Source organism: Formica exsecta, unplaced genomic scaffold (genome assembly GCF_003651465.1).
Source record: "Formica exsecta isolate Colony F162 unplaced genomic scaffold, ASM365146v1 scaffold75, whole genome shotgun sequence".
Classification (NCBI taxonomy): Eukaryota; Metazoa; Arthropoda; class Insecta; order Hymenoptera; family Formicidae; genus Formica; species Formica exsecta.
In genome coordinates, this window is record NW_021853517.1 from 17,930 (window position 1) to 45,151 (window position 27,222).

General features: G+C 35.7%; 1 protein-coding gene across 2 annotated transcripts in view; it reads left to right on the forward strand.

Moving 5' to 3' along the window:
* The first annotated feature begins 952 nt into the window (after positions 1-952).
* LOC115243914 (laccase-22-like) overlaps positions 953-27,222 on the forward strand; it is a 31,923-nt gene continuing 5,653 nt past the window's right edge. Inside the window, exon 1 of one of the 2 annotated variants that reach the window (XM_029821219.1) lies at positions 953-1,185. In XM_029821219.1, the coding sequence (XP_029677079.1) occupies positions 957-1,185 (229 nt within the window). In that variant the 5' untranslated portion in view covers positions 953-956. The remainder of the gene's footprint in view (positions 1,186-27,222) is intronic. The other variant, XM_029821218.1, reaches the window with a different exon arrangement.

Genomic DNA, 27,222 nt, shown 5'->3' on the forward strand with positions numbered 1-27,222 from the left:
ATTTTTGCTTAAAATGACCGATACGATCACCTCCCAGAATATTGACCTTTCCTCCTGGAACACCCTGTATAGTATAAACATATATAACAGTACAATCTTATAAAAGCATGTTACAGCATATTATTTCTAGAATGATTAGTTTGTATAATAATAATTTAAAAAAAATTGAATTAATCTTCTCATGCAACGTGCAGTACAAATAGAAATATATTACTAAATTTTTTGCAGAAATATCATTGTACATACGTATTTTTCTGCTTGATTTATGCATTCTTCAGTTACCTGATTGAATTTTTGCCATTCACTTAATACTCAATTAATTACTTAATAATTAGCGAACTTGCCAAAATTCATCAAACAGAGAAGACTGTTAGTGCATTTGGAATCGTTTAAGCTAGCTTAATTCTTCCTGACGATATCTTTAATGCGATACTGATCGCAGTGCATAATATGATAATATATGTATAACCTCCCCTCTCTATATTTATTTTTTTATATTCCGTTCTTTCTTATTAAGAAAGGCAATAAAAAGGTAAGTATCTTGCTCATGAACAAAAATTTGAACTTTAAACAAAGTGTTGAATTTAAAATAAATAGTTACCTCTAATTCAAATACAAATTTGAACATTTGGCTTTTTCATGTACTATTGATACATTTAAAAAGTTTAAATATTGTTCAGATTTGCTGGTAACTTTATTTTGCATTTTATAAAAACTAGGTGTTATTTAGAAAAATATTTTTCTTAATATAAATAAATAGTGTAAGTTTTCAACCAATTTATTTTTCAAGAATTTGAATACACACAATTTGTATATATTTAACTTTCATTATTTAGCAATATCCATTGATCCATTTTGAAAACATCAAAATTCTTCATAAATGTGCAAAATAAGATTACCAATAAATTTGAAAAAATTATCTTTTAATCCCATTCTATATCCTATAATAAAGGAGGATGTCAAATTTTAACTTTTTAGTTTCACCAACCGGATCTCATTTAGACAGCTTGGTTGCCAATATTTCATATAAAAATCCATCAGCACCTCTTATTTCACAAAATAACGGATATCAATTTATGTGTGGAGATCCTTTCGTGCCATCTACATGCACAGAGCCATGTACTTGTGCTCATGTTTATCACATCCAGTTAGGAGCACTCGTGGATGTGATGATCTACGATGAAAGTATGTATTTAAAAAAGACATCAAAGATGTAAAAAAAGCGTCCAGTATATCTTTTTCTCGGATCACAATTAAAGTCCTTTACAAAAATAAAATCTCTTCAGAGCTAAAAAAGCACAATTCTTTACAAAAATTCTTAGGAAAATCTTAGAAAAAAAAAAAAATTTGTAGAGAAAACTTCAAGCTTTCACATTAGAAAGTCGAAAATTGTTGCATATTTTTTTGGGACACGTGACAGATCTACAAAGAAGAAAAGAAAAGAAAATTTTCTATTTTGTCCAGCTCGTAGTTTTCTATATATAAAAATTCTCCCAAACTTATAGAAATTTAGAAACAATGATGAACTTTTAAAAGTAGAGATTTTAAGCCAAACCCATTTTTTTTCAGATTTAAATTTCGTTCATTTTTTAACGATATTACAGGTGGCTGAGTTTTGCCTATTTAAAAAAAAATTAGGTGTTCCTCTAATTTTTAAGAGTTTATATTAACCAAAATTGTTTTTACAGATGGTATTAAAAAAATATAAATGTGTGTGCTATTATATTATTAAGTGAAAAATTGACGAATAAAAGCCAAGGCGCTGGTATTAATGCAAAAACTTATTAGTGTTAAATTTCAATAATAAATGTGTATTAAAAATGTATGTTTGGATTGTTTTTTAGTCCATCTTCAAATATAAAAAGATTAATCGATATTTTAAAATTTGACATACACAACATTTATGATTGCAGTCAAATTTTAAATTAAAATCGATAATCAGAAAAGAAGACTCACTAAAAACCGCGTAGAGTCTGTACAAATCAATGGACAACATCTAAACGCCATCGCCACATGTATATCCATCGATGATTTACAATATAATGATGATTATATTATAAAAAACTGACAAATTAGAGCAAAGCACGGGTATTGGTGCGCTTATTATTGTTAAATTTTAGTAATAAATGTGTATTAAAAATATATATGTGTATTAGATATATTTCGTACCATTTTTTGGTCTTTAGCATAGATATAAATATATAAAGATTACATTAGTATTTTAAAACTTGAATATTTGTACAAATTAGTGGACAACGTCTAAACGCCATCGCCACATGTCGCCACATATCCGTCGTATACAATGTCCGTGGTATACAATATAATGACTAATGTTGACCGGTGATACGGTCACAAAAACAATGGTCATAAAAATGGTCATAAACAAAAGTCAAAAAAATAAAAACGGGAGAAAGGCTAATGCGACAAGTTTAGTTAATCTTTAAATTTGTAACGCGGTTACCTCGACGCTCGGATCGGTTCGTCGGTGTCCGGGTTCGAGGAAAGGGAAGACTCAAACTTGCGAGAACACGTGTTAGGTAGAAATACTGGTTTATTCAGAAAGTATTATATACAAGCAAAGTGGCGTGCAGGGCCAAGCGATTATAGTCAGCGTGCGGCAGGCGACAAGCTGGCTTCACGGTGCGGAGTGCCTCGGACGGCGCAGTTTAGCGGAGACTTAATGTCTACAGCGCGTATATTACAAGTGGGCTTATGGCTAGCTTACTTCCTACGGCGCGGTTACGACTAGCGGACTTATGACTACGGCTTACTGGCTACGACGCGTATATTACAAGCGGGCTTACGACTAGCTTACTTTCTACGGTGCGTCTACGACTAGTGGACTTATTACTACGGCTTACTGGCTATGACGTGCACACTAGGCTAGAGCGTTAAGCGGGGAGCACACACTTTTGCATAAGCGCATAATCATAAGCATAAGGAATTTGATTGGTCAATTTCTTTATGCATAAGGAAATGGACCAATCAATTTCCTCATGCTTATGATTATGCGCTTATACAAAAGTGTGTGCTCTCCGCTTTAGGTCTACGGCGCGGCATGCATAAACGGCTTATGAATTAGGGTCAGGCTGGGTGATCAGGTATTGCGGGCAGGACCGAATGTCATGTCGGACCCTGCCTCGGCAACGGAAACCGGCAAAACCCGGCGGAGCTGAGCGAAACCTCAGCCCGGACTGGTGTTAGGAGCCAGCAAAACCCGGCAGAGCTAAGCGAAACCTCAGCCCCGAAGGTAGAGAGAGCCGGTGAAACCCGGCAGAGCTAAGCGAAACCTTAGCCCCGAGAAGTTAGCAGATCGGTGTTAAGGAACGGATCGCAAGATGGGTTTTGGTCTCGATATCTCGGCCGGGTGACCTTATATACCCGGCCGGCGTCCCCCGCTGTGCGCCGTCGGTCCGGCGGTGGGGTTGGTACCGCGTGGGGGCACCGCGAGAGAGATAGCGCTTGCGGAGAGTGAGACGGCGGGATATAGTACAATCACTTTAGGGTTTGACCTTGGAAAAAATGTTAGCCAGCTGAATTTTGGCACAGACCTTCGTTTTTGCATAAGATTGAAGGGGATAAAAAGTATACCATTGTACAATGGCCACTAAGAAAAATAATTATACAAATAGGGCTTAAATTCCGTTTTTCTGCAAATATCTCGTTAAATATCAATTTTACCAAAAAAACACAGGAGTAGAAAATTAAAGAGTGGACAATTTTGCACAAGAAATATTCTATAAGTTTTTTTCGTACGAGCAATACTTTTCACGTAAGAATTTATGCAAGATATACGATTTTTGGTGAATTTACGGAGCGTGCCGACAGACGTCACGTGGATTGAAGCGTCGCACGCGGGCACAGAAAGTGTCATAACTTTTGAATGAATCATCGTACAGAAATGAGCAAAGAATCGTTGAAAAGCTGAAGGTTTCAGCTTTTTAATGCAATCTGTTTTGTTATCGTACGACAATTTTTTAAAATTCTACGATGGTTTAAACAAAATGTTACATGTCATTTTTGCCTTCTTTCATAAAATCAGCTACAAGTAGCTTCCAAATCGTTAAAAAAAACGCCTGCAGGATATTACAGTATATACTTCATACTTTGACCCTACGAAAGGAAAAAAATTACAAAATTTTTTTTCTTTAAAATCAAGCTACTGACATTTTCAGTAATATTCAAAATTTTTGATGAAACGTTAAACTTGAAATCGTTATAAATTTGCAAAAAATTATGCTAAAAAAGTTTTTTAAAAAGCAATTGAAAGCTTGGAATGTCTACTTTTAGGTTTCACATCCCTATATTTTGTCATTTTTTTGAATTTTCATTTATTTTGTAAATATGCGAGTTATCGCGAAAAACCTGTTTAAATTTGTACTGATTCTGATCGGCATTGACATGATGTATCAGAAATATGAACACATAAATATATACTTACTCAGAATAGTTTTTTATAAAAATTAGGAGTAGAGGGGAGAAGAGAGGGCGCTTGGGACCAAGAGTAGAGAGAAATAACTAATCGTCACAAAAAACAGTTCTATTTTACAAAAATGTACTTCTATATTTTAAGAAAACCTAATTTTATAAAAAATTTTGCGTAAATTTATATATAATATACTTTTATATAATATGGAAATGGACAAACTGAAGTCAAAAGAAAATTAAAATATGAACTAGTCACAAAATCACATTGTGGGTCAAATATAACAAAGAAATGAGATACATAATATACAATAAATATGTAAAATTAACTTGTCGGTGAATGTAAAATAAAAACGAATTATAAATTTATATATTTTCTTATTCTTGCAGTTCTTCATTCTGCTCTTCTATCTCTGGAACCATTATATTTGTGCAATTTTGTATTTGGCAATATCCGCAAACAGAACTGTAGAATAATCCTGATTTTCTGCAAGTACATCTTTTTTCACAACCCATTTTGCAATTACAGAAAATTATATTTAATAAGGTTTCTTTTCTGAATGACATAGAAGACGGGAGATATAACAAATGAAATCACTGCTCGCTCTGCTAAATGCAGGTGACCCCTGGTGACAAACAGGAAGTTGCGAGTCGCTCTATAAAACACAGGTGACCCTTAACAACAAACAAGAAATCGCGAGTCGCTCTGTTAAATACAGGTGACCCTTGGCGACGAAGGAAAATCACGAGTCGCTCTGCTAAATGCAGGTGACCCTTGGTGACAGATAGGAAATCGCGAGTCGCTCTGTTAAATACAGGTGACCCTTGGCGACGAAGGAAAATCACGAGTCGCTCTGCTAAATGCAAGTGATCCTTGGTGACAAGTAATATAAGATCCAAGGTAATATTCTAGAGAAGGGGTTAGAAGGACTAAAGGAGAGAAGGCCGAGTAGAAAAGTAAGTTAAGATTGAAACGTAAATGATTGAAGTTACTGATTGATTTATTATAATTAATTAGGAGTAGAGGGGAGAAGAGAGGGCGCTTGGGACCAAGAGTAGAGAGAAATAACTAATCGTCACAAAAAACAGTTCTATTTTACAAAAATGTACTTCTATATTTTAAGAAAACCTAATTTTATAAAAAATTTTGCGTAAATTTATATATAATATACTTTTATATAATATGGAGATGGACAAACTGAAGTCAAAAGAAAATTAAAATATGAACTAATCACAAAATCACATTGTGGGTCAAATATAACAAAAAAATGAAATACATAATATACAATAAATAAGTAAAATTAACTTGTCGATGAATGTAAAATAAAAACAAAGTATAAATTTATATATTTTCTTATTCTTGCAGTTCTTCATTCTGCTCTTCTATCTCTGGAACCATTATATTTGTGCAATTTTGTATTTGGCAATATCCGCATACAGAACTGCAGAATAATCCTGATTTTCTGAAAGTACATCCTTTTTCACAACCCATTTTGCAATTACAGAAAATTATATTTAATAAGGTTTCCGGTGCAGGTGGCTTATGCATTTTTAATGGCTCGAATGTCTCTTTCATTTTCCAGTCCCAGTTTGTAACCGGAAGATTTATATCAAAAAGCCATTTTTGTACTTGTAAATACACTCTATACAAGTGCTGTCGAGCTGCATCTGATGTAGGCGGTATACACGCTAAATTAACAGCCTTTCTTTTACCGATAGCTTTCGTGAAGCAAGTGTATCGAAACTCATCGATGCATGATACTTTATTTGAAGCACCATAGATCGATAAAAGACATGTAATACCATTACAAAAAATTGTTTCGTACATTTGATTTTGTATTTTAAAAGCCTCTGCAGCCTGCTGGAATTTTTCATTTATTTCAAATAATTTTATTATTTTACTTTTTCCTTTTAAATAAAGACAGGAGATAGTGTCGCAGCCAGATATTGCATGCAGCCCAAGCGCCCATTCTTCTCCCCCATACTTCTAATCTTTATAAAAAGCTATTCTGAGTAAGTATATATTTGTGTGTTCATATTTCTGATACATCATGTGAGCGTTCTGCGCATTACATGTACACGGTTTTCGCTTGTGTGCGTATCCCCTCCACTACGGTTGCGTGTTGCTAGCGTGGGCATTCTGGCATCACTGCTTCCGGGTTCGTCAGGATAGAAGGATCCTGGATGGAGAGGAGACGAAAGGGGGGAATGACTAAGGATGATAGTTGAGGGTGCTGGGGATCCTGAGGGGCCAGGTTCGGGAGAAGGGGTTGATTCTGGTACGTGAGGAGGACTGTCTGGTGTGCGTGTATTTGCACTGAATGTCTAAATTTTTCTAACTTGCACCAAACAACGCGGTTTCGAGACACTTAGAATTGGCATGAAAATTTAAAATTGAAGTCGAAGTAATTATGGAGAACTAGCAAAAATCGAGAAATGAATTGAAGTGTGAACTATGAATTGTAATGAACTGAAAAAAAATGAACTGTACTGACTAATGAACTGTAATGCCTCCGCGAGGAATGGTTCGGAGTATATTAAGCCTTTTGCTCCTCCTCTCCATTCGCTTTGTTAATATTTTTTCACGTATTGAATTTTTTAATCACGCCCTCCGATGTTGCTGGGGGCGTTGCCTTTAGCATAGAAGATGTTAGAACCTTAGATATTGATGAAGGCTTTTGTTTATAGAATTAGGTTTCGCCCAATGGAGAGTTGACAGTAATGTTAATTTGAGAAACAATTCTTGGAGTTTTTCTTCGTTTGATGAAATGAAAAGCTCTTAGATCCAGAAAGGGAGAAAAGAAAAAGGGAAGTTTACGTATTTATCCTTATAATATATATATATATCTTAACGTAGATATCGCGTAACGGAGATCTGTCAGGCGAGCACACGTGGTATCATTTTTACCGTCCGTTTCGTTTTTCGTTTGGATTCCTGGTATCGAAATTGTTTATTACAAGAGCTGTCAAGCATAGTTTAGATTCGTAAGAGAATTTGTCACCCGAGCTTCTAATGGTTAATAATTACTGATTAATTTGCTTATCTTCTTAGATCAGATCTGCTCTAGTTTCCTTTTTATATCATCTATCCTCTCAATTTTTGTTTTCAAAAAGTTTGTCTCGCCTTTCAGTTTCCCCATTTGTTTATTTCTAGACGTAGTGCGCTCTTAAGATACCGCTAATCTCTATTCACGATGAAAGAAAAGAATCGTGGAGTCCGCTGGACGTAAGAAGGGTAAAAGTGACGTTTAGGGGATGCAGCCCCGATAACCTTGACCTTGACATATGTTATCAAGGTCACCCTCCTGAGTGACCTTCAGAAGGGTTTAGCCGTCGCTCGTTTTTTATTAGAAAGTTATTAATTAAAATATTATTTATTAAATGTCTGGAATAAATAAATACATGAATGGACACAGGAATTTGATATAAGAAATAGTCGACGAGTATGAAGAAATGAGAATTTTAATCAGTATTTAAACGATCTAATGGATACATAGAACTCATTATTTCAAAAAAAGCCTGAATGCGCTCGTCAAAATTGTGTATTCTTTTAAATAAAAATTCTGCGAGATAATTCGTTACTCACTATATGTTGTTTATATGGCAGTCGTCATGTTAAGTTATTTCTTCCGGAAGTGGAGCCCCCCGAGGGGGGGGGGGCGAAACTCACTGTTTTATGCATACACTTTTTAATGCGAAGTGAGGTTCCACATGGGTTTACAACTTTCCACGCGACGCGAGGTTCAACGCAAACCAATGTGTTTAGTTCTTTGATAGTGGAGATAGCGCTCTCTTTCGTCATGCTACGTGCGAGCGAGAGAGAACGCAAGGGGCACGAAACAGAATATGTCCTTTTCTACGTGGGCATCGGCCCCCACTCCTCAACACTCGGTCTAGATATATTATGTCTATGCACCCCCCCCGTGGGTGTGGTTGTGTGTGTGCGCGCGCGCGCGCGCGTGCTTCCTGTCCGTGCATGTACTTTGGTATATTTCAAACTTTTTTTGTTAATAACTTTTTAATAAGCAACGAGCGACGATTAAATTACATTTTTTTAAATCCGTTTTAATCGACCATTTTCGGCAGGGAGGTTCCGCCCCCCTACGGGGGGGCTCCACTATCAAAGAACTAAACACATTGGTTTGCGTTGAACCTCGCGTCGCGTGGAAAGTTGTAAACCCATGTGGAACCTCACTTCGCTCGTCGCTCGTTGCTTATTAAAAAGTTATTAACAAAAAAAGTTTGAAATATACCAAAGTACATGCGTAGACAGGAAGCACGCGCGCGTATTCACACACACACACACATACGGGGGGTGCAAAGGGGGCCAAAGGCCCCCCTTGCACCCCCCATAGACATAGTATATCTAGACCGAGCGTTTGCCTTTATTTTATTTACCTCAAAAAAAATAAAAATAAGAAACGAAATGTTGACAGCGCAAGTTTTGAACCTGGGTTCTGGTTCTTATTGTTCTTGCGCTTACTCCCTGGGTAGCACCTGATACGGCACTGCTCGATAACGTGTCTTTTTTTACAACGTACATTAGAATTTCTCCAAATTTCAAGTATAAAAAAATATTACTTACAAGGCGCATTGGACGAAAAGCTCTTACAGGACTTAACTATATTCAATATAGATTCACCACAAAAAAGGAGATCAAAATCGGTGAAGAGTCAACTGCGACTTCTTCTTATAAGTTGTTGCGTGAATCCTTAAAGATTGAGTCCTTTTGTACCTTGACAAATCCACAAAGTTTGTCAAAGTGAGCATATGATAATCTCGTGTCAAGGTCGCAAAAAACTTGTTTAAATCGTTTAAAAAGATTGGAATATAAGGTACCATAAAGAGAGAGTGAATGCGATTCCCTCGGTTGGTCGTTTTCTCTGGTCACAGCTCTCGGTTGATATTTTGTAAATAAGAACTTTATACGTTCACGAATGGTACTGAAAATGTAAGCCAGGTGATAACTATTATCTAGGAGGAAGTCAATTATCAATTTAAAGTTTTTCTGGTGAATTCTCGGGTGTGACAATAAAAAGATCCAATCCATCAAGCCAATGATTGTTCCTTTCTTATGGCATAGTGGATAATTAGATTTATAATTCAAGTATCTCCCAGACAAAGTGGATTTATGATACCTAACCAGCCGAATTCTATTACATTATTATTTACAATTATCGTGACGTCTATAAAATTGAGTTGTTGTCCACTCCTTCGTTCATAGTAAACTGTAGCCTCGGATGAAACAAATTGAAGAGAGTTAAGACCTCAGTAAACATAGAGGAAGGAATTGCCAAAGCTAAATCATCCACTTACCTATAATAAAAAGGCAAATTGAAAGGAATGCAAACTGCTCTGTTTTCTAAGTCTTGCAAAGTGATATCCGCAATGATAGGGGACAGGGGAGAGCCCATGGGAGCTTCGAATGTTTGTTGGTTAGGTATTTTTTCGTTCAAAGTGAAATATGTTGAATTAAGTACGAATTGAATCGCCGTCATCTCGAGGGATATTACATTTTTCCTCGATGAAACATCAACTCTCCAAAATACTATCCAAAGTTAAGTTTATAGAATGTTCGTAAAAAGAGAAACGATATCCAATGACAATAATTTAAATTGGTTATTGACGTATAGAGATGTAAATAGAAAAAAACAAAATATTTTTTTTCATAAAAAAACTGTTTTTTTATAATAAAAAACAAGCCTTGTTTTTTTCAAAATTTTATTTTTTTCAGATATTTAATATATTTATATTTTGATTACTGCAAATTGATTTTTCATTATTTTTAACTTTTTAGATAGAATTGAAAATTAACCATTATTATTTTAAATGTAGCTCGCATTCCAATTGGCTATATAGTTATGTAATTACTATTTTTAATTAGGTAAATTCTCCAAAAACAAATCATAATTAAATTTGAATAAATTGTATTTATTGAGATAGAAAGATACAGTTCGTAATTTTTAAAAATGCACTTTAGTTAATATTTTTAATAATATTGTAAATAATACTTTAATCATAATTTTCATCCTCTGAATCCTCGAAATTCATTATAGAAGTATCTGAAATTTCGTGCTCATTGGTCTCATCATCTAAACTAGTTTTATTTGCTCTGGCTTCCGATACTGTCTCACAAATTTCAGGTTCTTTATTGCTGATGCTAGGAGTAATAAAGTGTTGTGATTGTGAACTTTTTGCAACTTTAAATTGTGTGCGATATAAACAATTTTTGCCACCCTGTCATTTGTTAGTCTATTTCTTTTGGAAGTGTTTTCTTTTGGAACTATATTGCACTATATGTACTGAAGTTTCTTTCGCAGGCAGCTGAAGTGGCGGGTAATTTAAAAAATCGTACAGGTATTTTTGAAAGCTATGTGTTTTTGCACAAACCATTCCACCATGCTATTGATGAAATTTGATCAACAATTTGCCAAAGAAACTGTTGGTTAAAAAATTCTTCTTTGAAAGTTGGCCAGATCACAAAAAGCTTTGTTTTCATCCAAATCTGGTATCTTTTTTGCTGAATCAAAAATCATCTGTATAGTTTCAGTCCGAAAATAAAAAAAAAATCAAAATTGATATTTCCTAAATATTGATAATAGTTTCATAAATTTGCGACATTTCATAAAAGAATAAATTTTTTTTGTTGTGTCTCGAGTAATAGAAAATGTATATAAATAATAATAATAATAAATGTACACAAAATGTAAATAAATATTTTATTATTACAATTTTTTGTGTACTTACTTGTTCATTCGGCGTCAGATCATAATCATATTTTTTCGGATCTAGAAGATTGCATATTTTATGAACGTCGCAAATAGCAAACTCCTCTCTCTTGGCAATTTTTTCTCTCGCTGTCATTTTTTCATTCTTAGACAAAGGACAGGAAGGTAAAGTTCTATCCATATGATTTTTAATATTTCGGAAAATTCCAATAACTGAAGAAATTCTAGGTTGATCACTCTCTATAAATTTAATGGCAGTTGCTATTGGCTTGAGCAAATCAATAAAACATTTTACTTTATTCCAAAAAGACTCATTAAGAGCATTTTTTTAAAAATAGAATGTTTTTTGTTAATAATATTTTGCAAACTTTTATCATTAGCTAATGATTGAATTGCGTACTTATTTATTTGTACACTTTCTAAGCAAGAAACTATTGAACCCCATCTTGTCTCAACACATAGTTTCAAAAGAATTTTAGTATCTTTCTGTTTTTCTTTAAATGTCGCCAAAAATATATGTGATTGTTTGAAGCATTTTATAATTGTTATAACTTCAACTAAAAATGTTTTTAACATTGGCAATTTTTTGATATCACTGAATAATAAGTTCAGTGAATGAGCAAAACACCCATACGTAAAAAGATTGGTGGTTTCATTCTCTTGTTTTAAAATATTCCATGCAACTTTCATGTTCATTGCGTTATCCGTAATAAGTTCAAAAACTTTCTGTGGACTAATTTTTTCAATTACTGAATTTATTTCTCTGGCAATATATTCACTGGTATGTGATTCTTTTCCCGTTGTTACAATTTTATATAATAAAGGCAATGGTGTGGTAACGACAAAATTAATAATCGAATCGTTTCTGAGATTGCTCCAACCATCACATATTAGAGCAACTGATTCTGCAGCCGCAATTTGTTCTTCCACTAAAAAATTAATTTTTTCATATTCTCTCTCTCTCTCTTTCAGCAAAAGAGATCCAGAAAATTCATCGGGGTTGGTATTTCAAATGCAGGCCGCATGAATTTGAAAAACTTTGACCAATAAGTGTTTTCTACAATACTTAAAAGAGCACCACTAGCAAAAATAGCTCTAGCCGACAATTCTTTTGCTTGATTTTGATCAGCTGGCTGCATGTTATCAACAAATGATAATATTTGTTTTTTACTGGGCATATTTGAACTTGAAGTACTCGAATCTGCATCTGAGATACAATCTATGGAAACTTCTGAAGAAACTGAAAATTCCGAGTCACTATTACTTTTCACATATTTTTATTTCACACTTTTAGGACATATCATACATATTTTCACATGCTCTTTCATACGTGAACCATTTTTTACAAGTTCTTTACTACATAAAGTACATTTAACTCGAGATACTTTTCCAGTACTTTGAATATCTTTAAATAAACAACTAACTTCTACAGGCTTACGCCCCGAACCTTCACGCTTCGGCATACTGGAATATACTGAGGAATGAGGAATATACAGAAGTTACCACGTAAATGTTAACAAATCGGCAGTTACTAGTGAAACATAAGCGTTTCGCGCCATGCCCGCTTATTTTCCCGAGCAATCCCGGGATACTCGAGAAAAAGAAAGAACGAGAGCGAGCGAGATGACCTATCATCTAAGATTACCGAAGTTTCTTACAATCGGCTTTCTCTATCCATTCGCAATTCACGAATATAAGCATCTTATAAACTGAAAATCAATTCTTTTATTTTTTATTTTATCTTTCTAAAAACAATTTTAAAGGATTAATGAAATTTTTGCGGTTAAAATGATATCAAACACGATATAATTCGGATAATTTTCAATTAGATGCATATGTTACGTCCAGACTCGAATGAAAGGAAAGTCAGTGCGTTACATAAGTACGGAGGTCATCAATCAGAGCGGTGCGGGAACAGTCTAATATTAATCTAATAGTTCTGATTGGATCTACAAAAATTTTTTGGTAGTAATAATAATAATCTGTATTTATGGCGGAATAAAGGGAAGTTAGGGAATTTCTTCGAGATGGACGGTGGAAGGGGGAAATCTTCTTCTCAGGATTTCTATGGGAACGGCGACAGGGAATAATCGCCCTGGGACGAACCACGGGATGATAGCGTCAGGAAGACCTCTCTCCAACGCTCCTCGTAACTCTGCGTTGTCTACCTGGTCCGGTCCTATGCAGAATACTCCTTCAGGTAGCGGTTGAGTCAGGGGAGAAAATCGGTCCAGGACCCAAAAGCGAAATTGCTCCTCGGTCAGCCCTTGCTCGTAAGCTCTAGACCCCTCTTCAAGGTGAAATGGTCCGTCTCTGGAGTCGCGGGGTTCTCTCTCCGAATTGCTCTGGTTATCGGAGAAATCGGCAAAATCCTGTTCTCGGGGTCCGCCCTCAATTTCGCTGTCGGGTGGTTGTTCAAAAGAGCTTCCGGGTTCGTCCGGATGGAAGGATTCTGGATGGACAGGGGACGAGAGGGGGGAATCACTAAGGATGATAGTTGAGGGTGCTGGGGATCCTGACGGGCCAGGTTCGGGAGGAGGGGTTGGTACTGGTACGTGGGGAGGACTGTCTGGTGTGCATGTGTTGTGTGTGATTTTTATTTTAATATTAGATTTTTCTACGCCCTTAACAGTAATGTTAATAGGGTGCGCTTGAGCCCGAGCCAATTCTTTCCGTAACCGCCTATTCCGACGATTCCGCGAACACTTGATAGCAGCTCGCGATGACCGTTTTTGTCTTTCCACTAAGGAAAGTCCATTTAAGAAAACATCGACCATATTGACCTCACCTTGAGAAGGTCACTCAAGGTCAAATCCATATTTTTATCATGTGGCCCCCTCGAAACCATGCAACTTTTGTCTGAAACATTTTTTGATATCTCACTTGGTTTCCGAAAAATATGCCCGCCTCACTATAAATGCCGCACCCTGTATATATTAAAAATAATAAAAATAAAAGAAGGAAAGGTTTGACTGAATGTGACAAATGAAATCACGGATCGCTCTGCTGAATGCAGGTGATCCCTGGTGACAAACAAGAAATCGCGAGTCGCTCTGTAAGGTACAGGTGGCCCTTGACGACGAAAGAATATGACGAGTCGCTCTGTTAAATACAGGTGACCCTAGATGACAGGTAAGAAGTTGCGAGTCGCTCTGTAAAATACAGGTGACCCTTAACATTAGATAGGAAACCGCGAGTCGCGCTGTAAAGTACAGGTAACCCTTGTCGACGGAAGAATACCACGAGTCGCTCTGTTAAATACAGGTGACCCTTGATGACAGGTAATATAAAGAAAGAGGAGATCCAAGGTAATATTTCAGAGAAGGAGTTAAAAGAACTAAAGAAGAGAAGCCCGAATAGGGAAGTTAGTTAAGATTTAAAGTAAATGATTGAAGTTATTAATTGATTTATTATAATTAATAATCCAAGAATTATTTCAAATGTACAAATGTAAAAGAAAAAGGAAATAGAGTTAAGAACATTCAAAACACTTACTACTTATCGAGTGCGTTGGTAACAAAAAAAATTAGATAATAGAAGGCTCCTACAGGCGAGAGGAGTTTCGATGAATCGACTCGACTTGGGTGATTGGAATGCGGGCTCGCAATCGTCGCTGCAGTCGCTTGGCACAAGATCTTCTAGATTTGCACTAAGTGTCTAAATTTTTGCACCAAACAACGCGGTTAGAAACACTTAGAGTTCGTATAAAATTTTAAGGATTGAAGTCGAAGTAATTATAATTGTAATAAGTGTGAACTAACTGACTGACTAATGAACTGAAACTGTAATATACTGTAATTAAACGGAACTGTAAATGTAAAGATCCGAACTGTCTAATGAACTGAGGTGAACTAACTGAATTGAAACTGAATGAAGAAATATTGATTGATCAATGAGCCGCGAGGAAAGGTTCGGAGTATATTAAGCCCTTTGCTCCTCCTCTCCATTGCTTTTGTTAATATTTTTCGCGAATTGAATTTTTTATTCACGTCCTCCGATGTTGCTGGGAGGCGTTGCCCTTTAGCATAGGAGGTGTTAGAACCTTAGGTATTGGTGAAAGCTTTTGTTTATAGAATTAGCTTTCGCCCAATGGAGAGTTGTTGCAATTTGAGTGAGAGTTATGCCTTTTATTATCTACTTAAGTTTTATCTTAGGTAGATAAGAAAAGGCATAACTCTCACTCAAATTGCAACAACTCTCCATTGGGCGAAAGCTAATTCTATAAACAAAAGCCTTCACCAATACCTAAGGTTCTAACACCTCCTATGCTAAACGGCAACGCCTCCCAGCAACATCGGAAGGTGTGAATAAAAAATTCAATTCGCGAAAAATATATAAACTCCTCTCGCCCTTAGGAGCCTTCCATTATCTGATTTTTTTTTTGTTACCAACGTACTCGATAAGTAGTAAGTGTTTTGAATGTTCTTGACTCTATTTCCTTTTTCTTTTACATTTGTACATTTGAAATAATTCTTGGATTATTAATTATAATAAATCAATTAATAACTTCAATCATTTACGTTTCAATCTTAACTAACTTCCCTATTCGGGCTTCTCTTCTTTAGTTCTTTTAACCCCTTCTCTGAAATATTACCTTGGATCTCCTCTTTCTTTATATTACCTGTCATCAAGGGTCACCTGTATTTAACAGAGCGACTCGTGACATCCTTCCGTCGCCAAGGGTCACCTGTACTTTACAGCGCAACTCGCGGTTTCCTATCTATTGTTAAGGGTCACCTGTATTTTACAGAGCGACTCGCAACTTCCTACCTGTCATCAAGGGTCACCTGTATTTAACAGAGCGACTCGTGATATTCTTCCGTCGCCAAGGGTCACCTGTACTTTACAGCGCGACTCGCGGTTTCCCATCTATTGTTAAGGGTCACCTGTATTTTACAGAGCGACTCGCAACTTCCTACCTGTCATCAAGGGTCACCTGTATTTAACAGAGCGACTCGTGATATTCTTCCGTCGCCAAGGGTCACCTGTACTTTACAGCGCGACTCGCGGTTTCCCATCTATTGTTAAGGGTCACCTGTATTTTACAGAGCGACTCGCAACTTCCTACCTGTCACTTATTTCTTAGATCAGATATGCTCTAGTTTCCTGTTTGTATCATATATCCTCTCAATTTTTATTTCCGAAAAGTTTGTCTCGCCTTTCAGTTTCCATTTGTTTATTTCAAGGCGTAATGCGCTCTTAAGATACCGCTAATCTCTATTAACGATGAAAGAAAAGAATCGTGGAGTCCGCTGGACGTAACACATAATAAAAATTTTTGTTATACATCTAATTGAAAATTATCCAAATCATGTCAGTTTGATGAAATTTACCGCAAAAGTCTGATTAATTCATTAGAATTACTTCTGAAAAAAAAATAATTGAAAAATATAAGAACTTTAGTTTTTTTTATTATGTTACCAAAAAATATATAAAGAAAAATAAATTATATTTAAAAAAAAATAATATAACAAAAAAACAATAGAAAAAAATAACATAACAAAATTAAATTTAAAAAAAACGTTTTTTTTTTTTAAAAATCACTCCCGACTGCTGCCAACAAAAGCCCAACACCTAAATATTAAAAAAACATTTTAAAAAATATAATATAAATTGCGGTTGGCAGCAGTCGGGAGTAAAAATAATGTCAAAAAACAAAATTGTTTTTTTTTCAATGAAAAAAACACGTTTTTCTTCAACTGTTTTTTTCTATTAGAAAAAAAAGGTTTTTATATATCTCTATTGATGTATGTGTCTAATAGTTTTTGAACCAATTCGAAGCAATTGGAGATGTGGCTATGTGCTCTGGGAATAGCATTATAAATGATGTCATGAAGAAATGTGGCTAAGAGATGAAGGATATTGATCGAGGAGACGATGATTCTGAGTGAGCAGTTCGGCTTGTGAATTTTCGGTAATCTATAGACTCTCAGTAAAACGTATCCGTATAGTTTAACCGTTTGTATATTGTGTCTGAAATATAATTGTTATTTTTCCATCTCGTCAGCAACTCACGCAGGCAATTAATCAATTTCCTCGTCGGATTTTTATTTAAAACTGCGTAGGTACTTTCATCGCACAAAATATTCGTCATTTTATTCAAATAAATATCGAGAGTAACCATGACGTTACTTTTATCCACTCTCGTAAAAACAATGTCCAAGGTTAACTACAACTTAGTGATAATATTTGTTAATCTGTAATGAATAATGAAAGAGCAGTTACAGAAATGATCAAGAATATTGAGCACAACATTAGAACACTTCCGACTAAGACACAAACCACTATTAGAAACCGTTCAGCCCCAATAATTAATGAGTTGATAAATCACTCCTTTATAAGATCTGTAACTGATAAACAACTTGTTCACGCGGCACCACCGAAATCATATACGTAGAAACACATCACAGCTCTCGGTTATTACAATTCACAGACTTAAGGCCAATCCTAAATTTGACTGGAATAAAGTTGAAACTTTAGAAAGTGAAACTTTGCTCAGTAAAAGGCTTGTCTCTGAAATGCTGTTCATCAAGACGAAATAGCAAAAGAATGGCCTGAACCTGCAGGGTGATACAGCAGATTTACACCACGCATTTCCGATAATAGTAGAGAACTCAAAAATTTTTAAAAATTGATTGATTTCGAAATTTAAATTTAAATTTAAATTTAAAAATTTGTATTGAATTTAAAAATTAATTAAACTTGTCGCATTCGCCTTTTTCCCACTATTTTATTTTTATAACTTTGTTTTATGACTTGTTTTTGTGACTTGTACGTATCTTCACTAAAATGGAGAACTAGGTAAAAATTTAAAAATTGATTAATTTGGAAATATAAATTTAAATTTGAATTTAAAGTTTAAATTGGATTTAAAGATTAACTAAACTTATCGCATTAGCCTTTCTTCCGTTTTTGTTTTTTTGACCTTTGTTTATGACCATTTTTATGAGCATTGTATTTGTGACCGTATCAACCGGTCAACATTAATCATTATATTGTATACCATTGACGGATGGCAATAGTGTTTAGACATTGTCTATTAATTTGTACATATTCTACGCGGGTTTTAGTGAATCTTCCTTTTTGATTATCGATTTTGATTTAAAATTTGACTGCAACCACAAATATTGTGTATGTCAAGTTTTAAATGCCAATATAATCTTTATATTGTGACGTAATATTTTTTAAATGTCCGTCACAAGGACCGAATGGCCCAACCGCGGTAGGTTTTTCGGGGGCCTATGTCCTTCCAACTTAAGGAGAGAGCGGCTTGCGCCCTTTCCAATGTGGGGAGAGAGCGGCATGATTGCAAAATCGGAAGAATATCGCTTTTCGTTTTGGAATTATTGCGTGCTAAGGAGCCATTTTAGTGGGCGACACATGGAAGTAGCCAGTATAAGATGTCATCCGCCACGAGACTTGATGGAGGACGTCGGGAAACGTCAAACGAGCGAGAGCCCGAATATTATGAATGGGAGCACGCCAGGTTGTATGATTTTTGTTGGCACATTTTATACGAAAAAACTGGAGGTTCCAGAAAATGGTCGCTGTCGTTAATTTTTTTCCCACCAATTAATTGCTGGAATGAGACTCGGAAGGCCGGGGAAAAATCGGCAAAGGGGATGGCATCCCACGCGCAGGACTCGTAACCCCGAAGCGGAGCCACGAAGGATTGTGAGCTACCGAAAGTCCGTGTCTCAAACAACCTGCCGGGAATAATTTAACGCGCGACAGGGCGAAGGATTAAGTAATATGGCCGTGAGGGGGCGCAAGGACCGCAATGGCCACGAAACCGCCCTGTTACGGAAGCGCCACAAGTGGCATATTAGTGATCTATCGAACCGACATGTCTCCTGCGAGACTCTCGCTCGTCACTATTCGGCGAAATCGCGGCGAGAACGCAGGTCCCCGAAAACCCCGAGCGTTAAAGCAAGAATTGTGGAAAGATCAAGATCCGTGGACCGGTGAGACGAGCATCGCCTTCCGTAAAACTGCCGAATTTTCGTCGAATGAGTCGCGCTCGAATAATTAGTTGTCATGCCGACCTCTGTAAGATTTTGGGTTTGGATTGTGAATATTGCGTTTTAAGAGATAAAAGCCGACAGATGGACGAAGCGCCTCATTCAAATCTTTTAGTGTTAGAGCTCTCTCTTTCTCTCTCCCTCCCCTTCTCTCACCCCATCTCCCTCTCCCCCTCTCTTCCCCACCCTTTCTCCCCACCCTCTCTCTCCCTCTACCCTCTCTCTCCGACAGTCAATTTTATGAATATTAAGTAACGTTTGTATTAAGATAAATAACTGTCGCGATTTCGTGAGTGTTAGTTTGTATCGATTCGCATAATGGGTCGTATATTTTGTGCACCAAACCGACAAGCCCGTGCATTATTTATTTCTTTGTTAATGTTTTTGAATATTAGCTTCTCGTACCGGATCGCATTATGAGTAATTATTTCGCAGAGTAATTTGTGGCTTTCGATTTATAGTAAGATTATTGGCGAGACCTACAGCAGAATGTCCGCGTACTATCAATATTAAAAGTCATTATCGTTATTGTAACGCACGTTAGCCTCACAATGGTCACATTTATAGCGCGTTACATTTATACGGCGTTTTATCTGTAACTTCAAGGGCTTGCTTCGAGCAAGTGCAAATTAGTTATTGGCATTTGCGCGTTGCTTCCAATAGTTGCCGTGGCCCGAATAAGCCACGTGCGACGGGAAATCTGCGCGGCCAAAACGTCTGATCGTTATATTGCTATCTAACGTTATTAACTACGTTTCGATATCCTTGCATTCGGTTGCCCTAGCCTGCACCGATACGCCTCTGTTTAATGGCTGGCATCGAATGCAACCGACAACACCAAACACGAATTTGTCTATCATCCAAGCTTATACATTTTCTTCTAATATACACTTGTTACTGTTACATAATTTTACCATTTATTATTTCAGCTTTCCTATTGTCGTTCTCGATTCTCGATCTTCCTCCCGTCCGTATGAATCACCCCCTCTACTATTTTGTGTGTGTTGAGTAGCCGGGTAATCTGCCATCGCGATTAATAGTTCATAATTAGTGTCGAGGAAATTTTGTGTGGTGCGGTCTCCCGCACCTGGCGCTCAAGTCTTTTGGTATTTGCTAACTTTTAGAGTAAAATCAACAATTGATAAGTCCCGCCAAAGGTATGCCGTGGGCAACCAAGAACCGCCCGCTGATCAATTTTAAAATCAATAAGAAAATAATCAGGGTCACAATATATTTATATCTATGCTAAAGATGGACCAAAAAACGATCGAAAATGTACATTTTTAATACACATTTATTACTAAAATTTAACAATAATAAATTTGCGCACTAATACCCGCGGCTTGGCTCTTATTTACCAGTTTTCCCATTTAATTGTTAGTATTTTGAGCCTACTGCTGTTATTATTAAAAAATTATTTTTGTTGTTAGCGGCTTATGTGGGGTAGGTAGTCCTCCATCAGACGCCTCCCCAGGTGACGAATTGTGGAACGCTCGCCAGCTTGCTGGAGGGTACCTGGGAAATAAAATAGCCGGGGTGGACCAAAACTAGCAATAAATTCAAGCAATGGCAGAAACAAATACGGAAATAATTACCCCAATTGGCAGACCAGGCACTAGCCAGGAGAATCCATCCTCTACGGAGGTCGGCCTCATAAATTCTGGGGGAGGCCAATCATTGTTTGCAAAGGATCCTTTTAGAAGAAATTTTTTATCCGTCACTGACAGCTGAAGTTACAGATATAAAATGTTTCAACCGATACATCACCAAATCAAAGAAAACAAAAACAGAAACCATTTGATGAAAACCAAATGGAATCACAGGGCCTGAACTATTATAGTGAATGGCAAAAAGAAATTAAAGCAAGGAAAACATTTGAACAGACTATTAACAGCTTGCAGTAACATATATCAGAAAAGAAAGTCATGTTGTTGAATACAATAGATGCAAGAAAAACACCTGTAATTTAGCGCAAAATAAAACTACTTATTGCATTGATGAAGAAGAGCTCGCAAGGGAAACAGATTGGATTCTAAAGAAAAAGAAAAGACCAAATAAAGAAGGAAAAGCAATGATTAGTCCTGACACATTTCTACAAAACCAAAGAGATGGAATGATATCATCAAAGCAATTAGATACGAAAAATGTGATAAGGAAAAATGAAATTTTTAAAAAACAACATATACCACCGCCTATGATTGCTTCTGGAGTAGAAATGTTTGGAGACCTAAAGAAATTAATTGAGGAGATAACAAATAAAGAATACAAATATATATCTCATAATAATAATATCTGGAAGATAAATGTCTCTGATAGTGATACATAGAGAGCAGTCACAGATCATTTAACAAAAAGGAAAATACAATACATGGCATACATATGAAGAAAAAACGATGAGGTCTATAATGTTCATGACAAAAGGATTACATCCCTCATGTGAATGAAAGCGAAATCGTCCTAGATCTGCAAAAGGTTTCCATATTTTTGAAGCTAAAAATATGATTTAAAAAAAACAGTGGAGAACAAAAATGGTGAGCGGTTAAAAAAAGAGTTGCACCTATTCCTGCTCACATTTCATAATAAAAGAAACATTGAAAAGATTTTTACCATTAAATCAATAATGGAAATAGGTGTTAAGATTGAACTACTAAGGAGAAATATAAATCTGATTCTACAGTGCAAGCGCTGTCAGTCTCTCGGACACATATAGGGTTATTGTCAAGGAAAATTTGACTGTGTGAAATGTACAGGCAAGCATCCCACGAAGAGCTGCTCCCTAAGGAGTGATCAAAAACTCAAGTGCATTAATTGCCGAAGTGATCACCCAGCAAGTTACAGGAGATGCCCAATTGCCAAAGAACGACAAGAAAGTAGAAATAAACTAATTAACACCCGGCATCAAAGGCAAGACGAAGCTCCTGTTGGTAAAAAATCAGACATCAAGATAAATAAATCTGGCATGGAAAATAAGCAAGAACAATACATCAAGTCTTATACACAAATTATCAAGAATGTAAGGAAAAAAGGAGATATTACAAACAAAGACATCCTAACGCTTGTACTCCAACGATAGAATGAGCAAGATAAATCTATTAAAACATTAATTGAAAATATATTAAAACATTAATTGAAAATCTATTAAAACATTAATTGGGAATCAGTATGCTAAAAAGAAATAGTAAGAAATTCATAATACTCAAGAAGAAATGAATCATACATTGAGCATTGCCACCTGGAATGCAAACGGACTATTACAACACCTTTCAGAACTAGAAATATTTCTGAGAAATGAGAGAATAGATATCTGTCTCATCTCTGAAACACATTTCACGAAGCAATCATATGTCAAAATTCGTCACTTTTCCTGCTATCACATTCAGCCGATAAAGCGAGGGGAGAATCGACAATATTGATAAGAGATAATATTTTACATCATAAGGGGCTTAAAATTGAAAGTGCAATAATGCAAATAACAACAATCAATATTCAGGCGAAAATTAGAGAATCTAAAATCTCAGCAATCTACTGTCCACCCAGATACATACCAACTTTGCTTAGAATTTCCGACCCATTTACCATTCGCTATTTTTAGCGGTTTTGAGTCTTTTTATTATTTTAGTTGCTTTTCAAAGCGAATACTCAGTAGATCTAGTAGTATCTCAGTAGTGATCCTATGGAAAGAAATTCGCACTTATACTTTTGCCCTACCTGAAGTAGTTCTCTACCTTTTAATGTTATCAGTCTCAAACTCCAGTGGGCGTGCTTTGCGTTGAAATCACTTCCGATAATAAAATAATTTCCTAGGATCCTGAATAAGTTAATGTAGTCTTCTTTTGTTGGTATGAATCTGGGTGGACAGTAGATTGCTGAGATTTTAGATTCTCTATTTTTCGCCTGAATACTGATTGTTGTTATTTGCATTATTGCACTTTCAATTTTAAGCCCCTTATGATGTAAAATATTATCTCTTATCAATATTGTCGATTCTCCCCTCGCTTTATCGGCTGAATGTGATAGCAGGAAAAGTGACGAATTTTGACATATGATTGCTTCGTGAAATGTGTTTCAGAGATGAGACAGATATCTATTCTCTCATTTCTCAGAAATATTTCTAGTTCTGAAAGGTGTTGTAATAGTCCGTTTGCATTCCAGGTGGCAATGCTCAATGTATGATTCATTTCTTCTTGAGTATTATGAATTTCTTACTATTTCTTTTTAGTATACTGATTCCCAATTAATGTTTTAATAGATTTTCAATTAATGTTTTAATATATTTTCAATTAATGTTTTAATAGATTTATCTTATAGACTGATCTATTTGCGGAACACCTGGCGGATATGTTCAAGCCTTTTCCACGAAATACAGTTGCTGAAAACACAGTCCTTACCAAGAAAGTTGATGAAAAAGAAATTCTATTTGTCATTCTAAAAGAACTTAAGAACATGATTAGGTGCAATCTTTGTGAGAAAAACCACGATATGACCTTGAACTGGTCGGATTATGAAAGAACTTCCAGATCTATCTAATTAAGCTACAACATATAATAAATGCATGTTTTAAGCTGAAATATGTGTCTCAATATTAGAAAATTGCTGAGGTAATCGTCATTCCGAAATCAGGAAGGCCATCTATAGAAGTAACATTCTACAGGCCGATATCATTGCTGCCGATCATATCGAAGGTCTTTGAGAAGTGCTGTTTTTAAAAAGGCTTATGTCAATCCAAGATAAGAAGTTAATCCCGCTCCATCAATTTGATTTCAAGAATAAACATTCTAAAGTAGAACAGGGACATTGCATCACCAATATAATAGAAAAACTTCTTCTCTTCTCTTGAGGAGAAAAGGTCTGTTCGGCAAACTTTCTCGATGTTGCTCAGGCATTTGATAAGATGTGGCACAAACGCCTAGAATTCAAACTATACAAAGATCTACCAACACAGTATTTCAAGATACTTAAATCATGCATTGCAGAGAGATTTTTCAAGTTCGTCATGGAAAAAAGTATTCTGAATTTAAAAAAACAACTGCGGGTGTGTTCTTGGTCCTATACTCTACTTGCTATATACCAGTGATATTCTGCAACATGAAAATGCAATAATATTATAGCTAAATTTGCGAATGACATCGCAATTCTTGCAATCGGTGAAAGCACTGACAACGCTACAGGCAAACTGCAGTGCTATGAATAAAATTAGTGACTGGACCAAACGTTGGTGTATCCAACTTAACGAGACAAAATCCATTTTTATTTTATATATAGAAATATAAATCCTATTCCTATTTTAATCAATGAAGATTATACCATATGGAAATACAGTTAAGTATTTAGGAATGACCTTAGACGCAAAGTTGAAGTGGAAGGAGCACGTCAAGAAGAAAAAAGAAGAGCTTAACATCAAATACAGAAAAATGTACTGGCTCCTTGGATGCAAGTTTGAGCTGTCAATGCAGAATAAAAAATTTTGATTTATAAGCAAATACTTAAACTTGTCTGGACGTACGGTATCCAATTATGGGGTTGCACAAAAAAAATCTAACAAAGATAATTCAAACTTTCCAAAACAAAGTGCATGTGATAGTAAATGCTCCATGGTACATACACAATAATGATTTACACCGTGACTTATACATCAACTTGATCACTGACGAGATCAAGAAAAATGCAATCAAGCATAATCAGCGCCTTCAAACACACGAAAACCCTGAGATGGGAACTGTACTTGATATAGTTAATAATGTGCGCTGGCTTAAAAGTACTAAACCTTGTGAACTAGTAGAATGGAACTATATAATACTTATTAATTTTTGTTAACGGGCGTATAAGTCGTGTCAAAAATAAAATTCGGATATAAAAGGAATGTCTAGCATCTGCATACTTGACGCACCCCATTTTCCAGATAATGCAATTCATAAACAATTGAGTATATTAATTATATCAAAAATGTATATTTAATTATCACTAATTAAGAGAAATATAAGGCGTCTACTCGTACGATGGTTTAAGCATGGCTATGTTTATCATTTTCATAAAATACACTCTTATTTTTATTTTGGAAACATTATTATTGACGTGACGCACATGAAAATTATGTGTTGTTTTCTACGAAATAAATAGTCTACTGTATTTACTCAGTTGTACATTGTCTGTAACTATACATCTAACAAAGCAAACTATACAACTATGCGCTTTAGGAACTATTCAGTTGTTATCAGACTTGAAAAAATAGGAAGAACGACGTAACCCGTATTTCCCGAAAATAGTCGTTAAGACATGTAATTCGATTTGAACGAACGTCAGGTTCGGAAAACAGGTTAACGAAAAGATCGATTTTATATTATTTTGTTCGTTCGATGGTCCTTCTCTTAGGTACGTAAACCTAATCCATGTTATTTGTGAGATCAAGTACTATCTAAAGAAATTATGAAACATGGAACGAGGTTAATTACTCAATAAAAGAAATTATCAGTAATAACTTTATTTATTTAAAAAAAAGCATTAAATGGAAAGAAATAAACGGATACATAAATACCGAATTTATAATATATAGCTTAAATCATATTTTTATGAGTGAGTACGTCTGTGTGGTTGTACTCGTAATCGCGGATGTCACAAAAATGGAGGTTATCAATCAGAACAGAAAAAGGAAACTTTTCGATGCAAAATTTTAAATTCTTATTAGTCAATTATAAAGGAATTAAAGCGAAAAGAAGCTTAAAATGTATACATGTGTAATGTGTGTAATGTATAGAAAAAGGCGGAGAGAAAAGGAACAAGAAAAAAGTTAAAGTATTTTAGAAATTTCTGCAGTGGACGAGCAGAACATGGGTCGCTAGGACTAGAGTTTGATAAAGTCGGATGTATGTGAAGACCGTAATAGAGAGTGACCTCTGGATTAGATCGGAATATAGCTTTTCAGGGCTTTGGAATCGATGTCATTGGCCCCAATCGTGAAGATATCAATAGGAAGGGGGCTCGCATGCTAAAGAAAGCGACCGAGAAAATTTTGGAATAAAAATTCTTCATCCAAATCAGAAGATATCGGTGAATGGGTATAGTTATTGTCGATTGGGAATGATATCACTCTAAATTATTCGAAATTTCAGAGAAAGAAATAAGTATTGGATATTCAAAAGAAACTTATAGAGGAAGGGAGAGAGTCGTAATAAGAGAATAAAATATTTATTGAGAAGAGAGATGAGATGAGGGGGTTAAGCACGCTTAGGGGAAGAGACAGGAGAGTAAGAGGGAGCCAGGAAATCTGACAATGGAAGGGATAGAAGTGTTCCTCTTCGATTTTCATGAGTTTTGGATATGTTGTACTTTAGGTTAAAATAAAAGAAACATATTTTTTATTTATTTGTTAATAGTCAAGAAGATGAAACACTCTTTTGAAAAAATCGGTTTTTATATTTCTGTAGTGACAGACTTCATAGACAGATCATGATCTTTTCTTGTTTGATATCCATTTCTAATTCAAGACCACAAACGAGCCTCGAATTAGAGCTAACGCGCCGTGGGACCTATACGGTTTGTCATAGTTCGTTGCTTGCTAATTCGTGGGGCAAACATATTGGTAAGCCTAAGCAAGCCACGAGTTGTGACAAACCACATGCCGTGAGATTTTGGCTTATGAGTGTAAAAAGATGTATCATTAATATATAAGACATTATACAGTGCCTACCAAAAGTTTCAGGCCACCTAAATAATTTTTGAATGGTTTGAAATATAGAATTGAAATTTATAGGGATACAATGGGATCACAAAGTCTATTATTTAACCACAAAAACACCCACCCTTACACCCGCGGGGGACGGGCTGAGCCAAAAAATCTTAAATGGCATGTGGAGTTGAGTGAGGGCTCGTTCGAAAGGGCTTTCCGAGACGAAAACAACGCGAGGTCGCTGAGGTCTCTACGATTTTTTTTCGCAGAGTTATGATCATTTGAACATTTCTATTGAGATTTTGCGATAGCGAGGGCCCATGGCGACAACAGAAGAAAGATAGGGCTTCACGCGGCCACGTGCGTTCCTGTGTGTGTGTGTGTG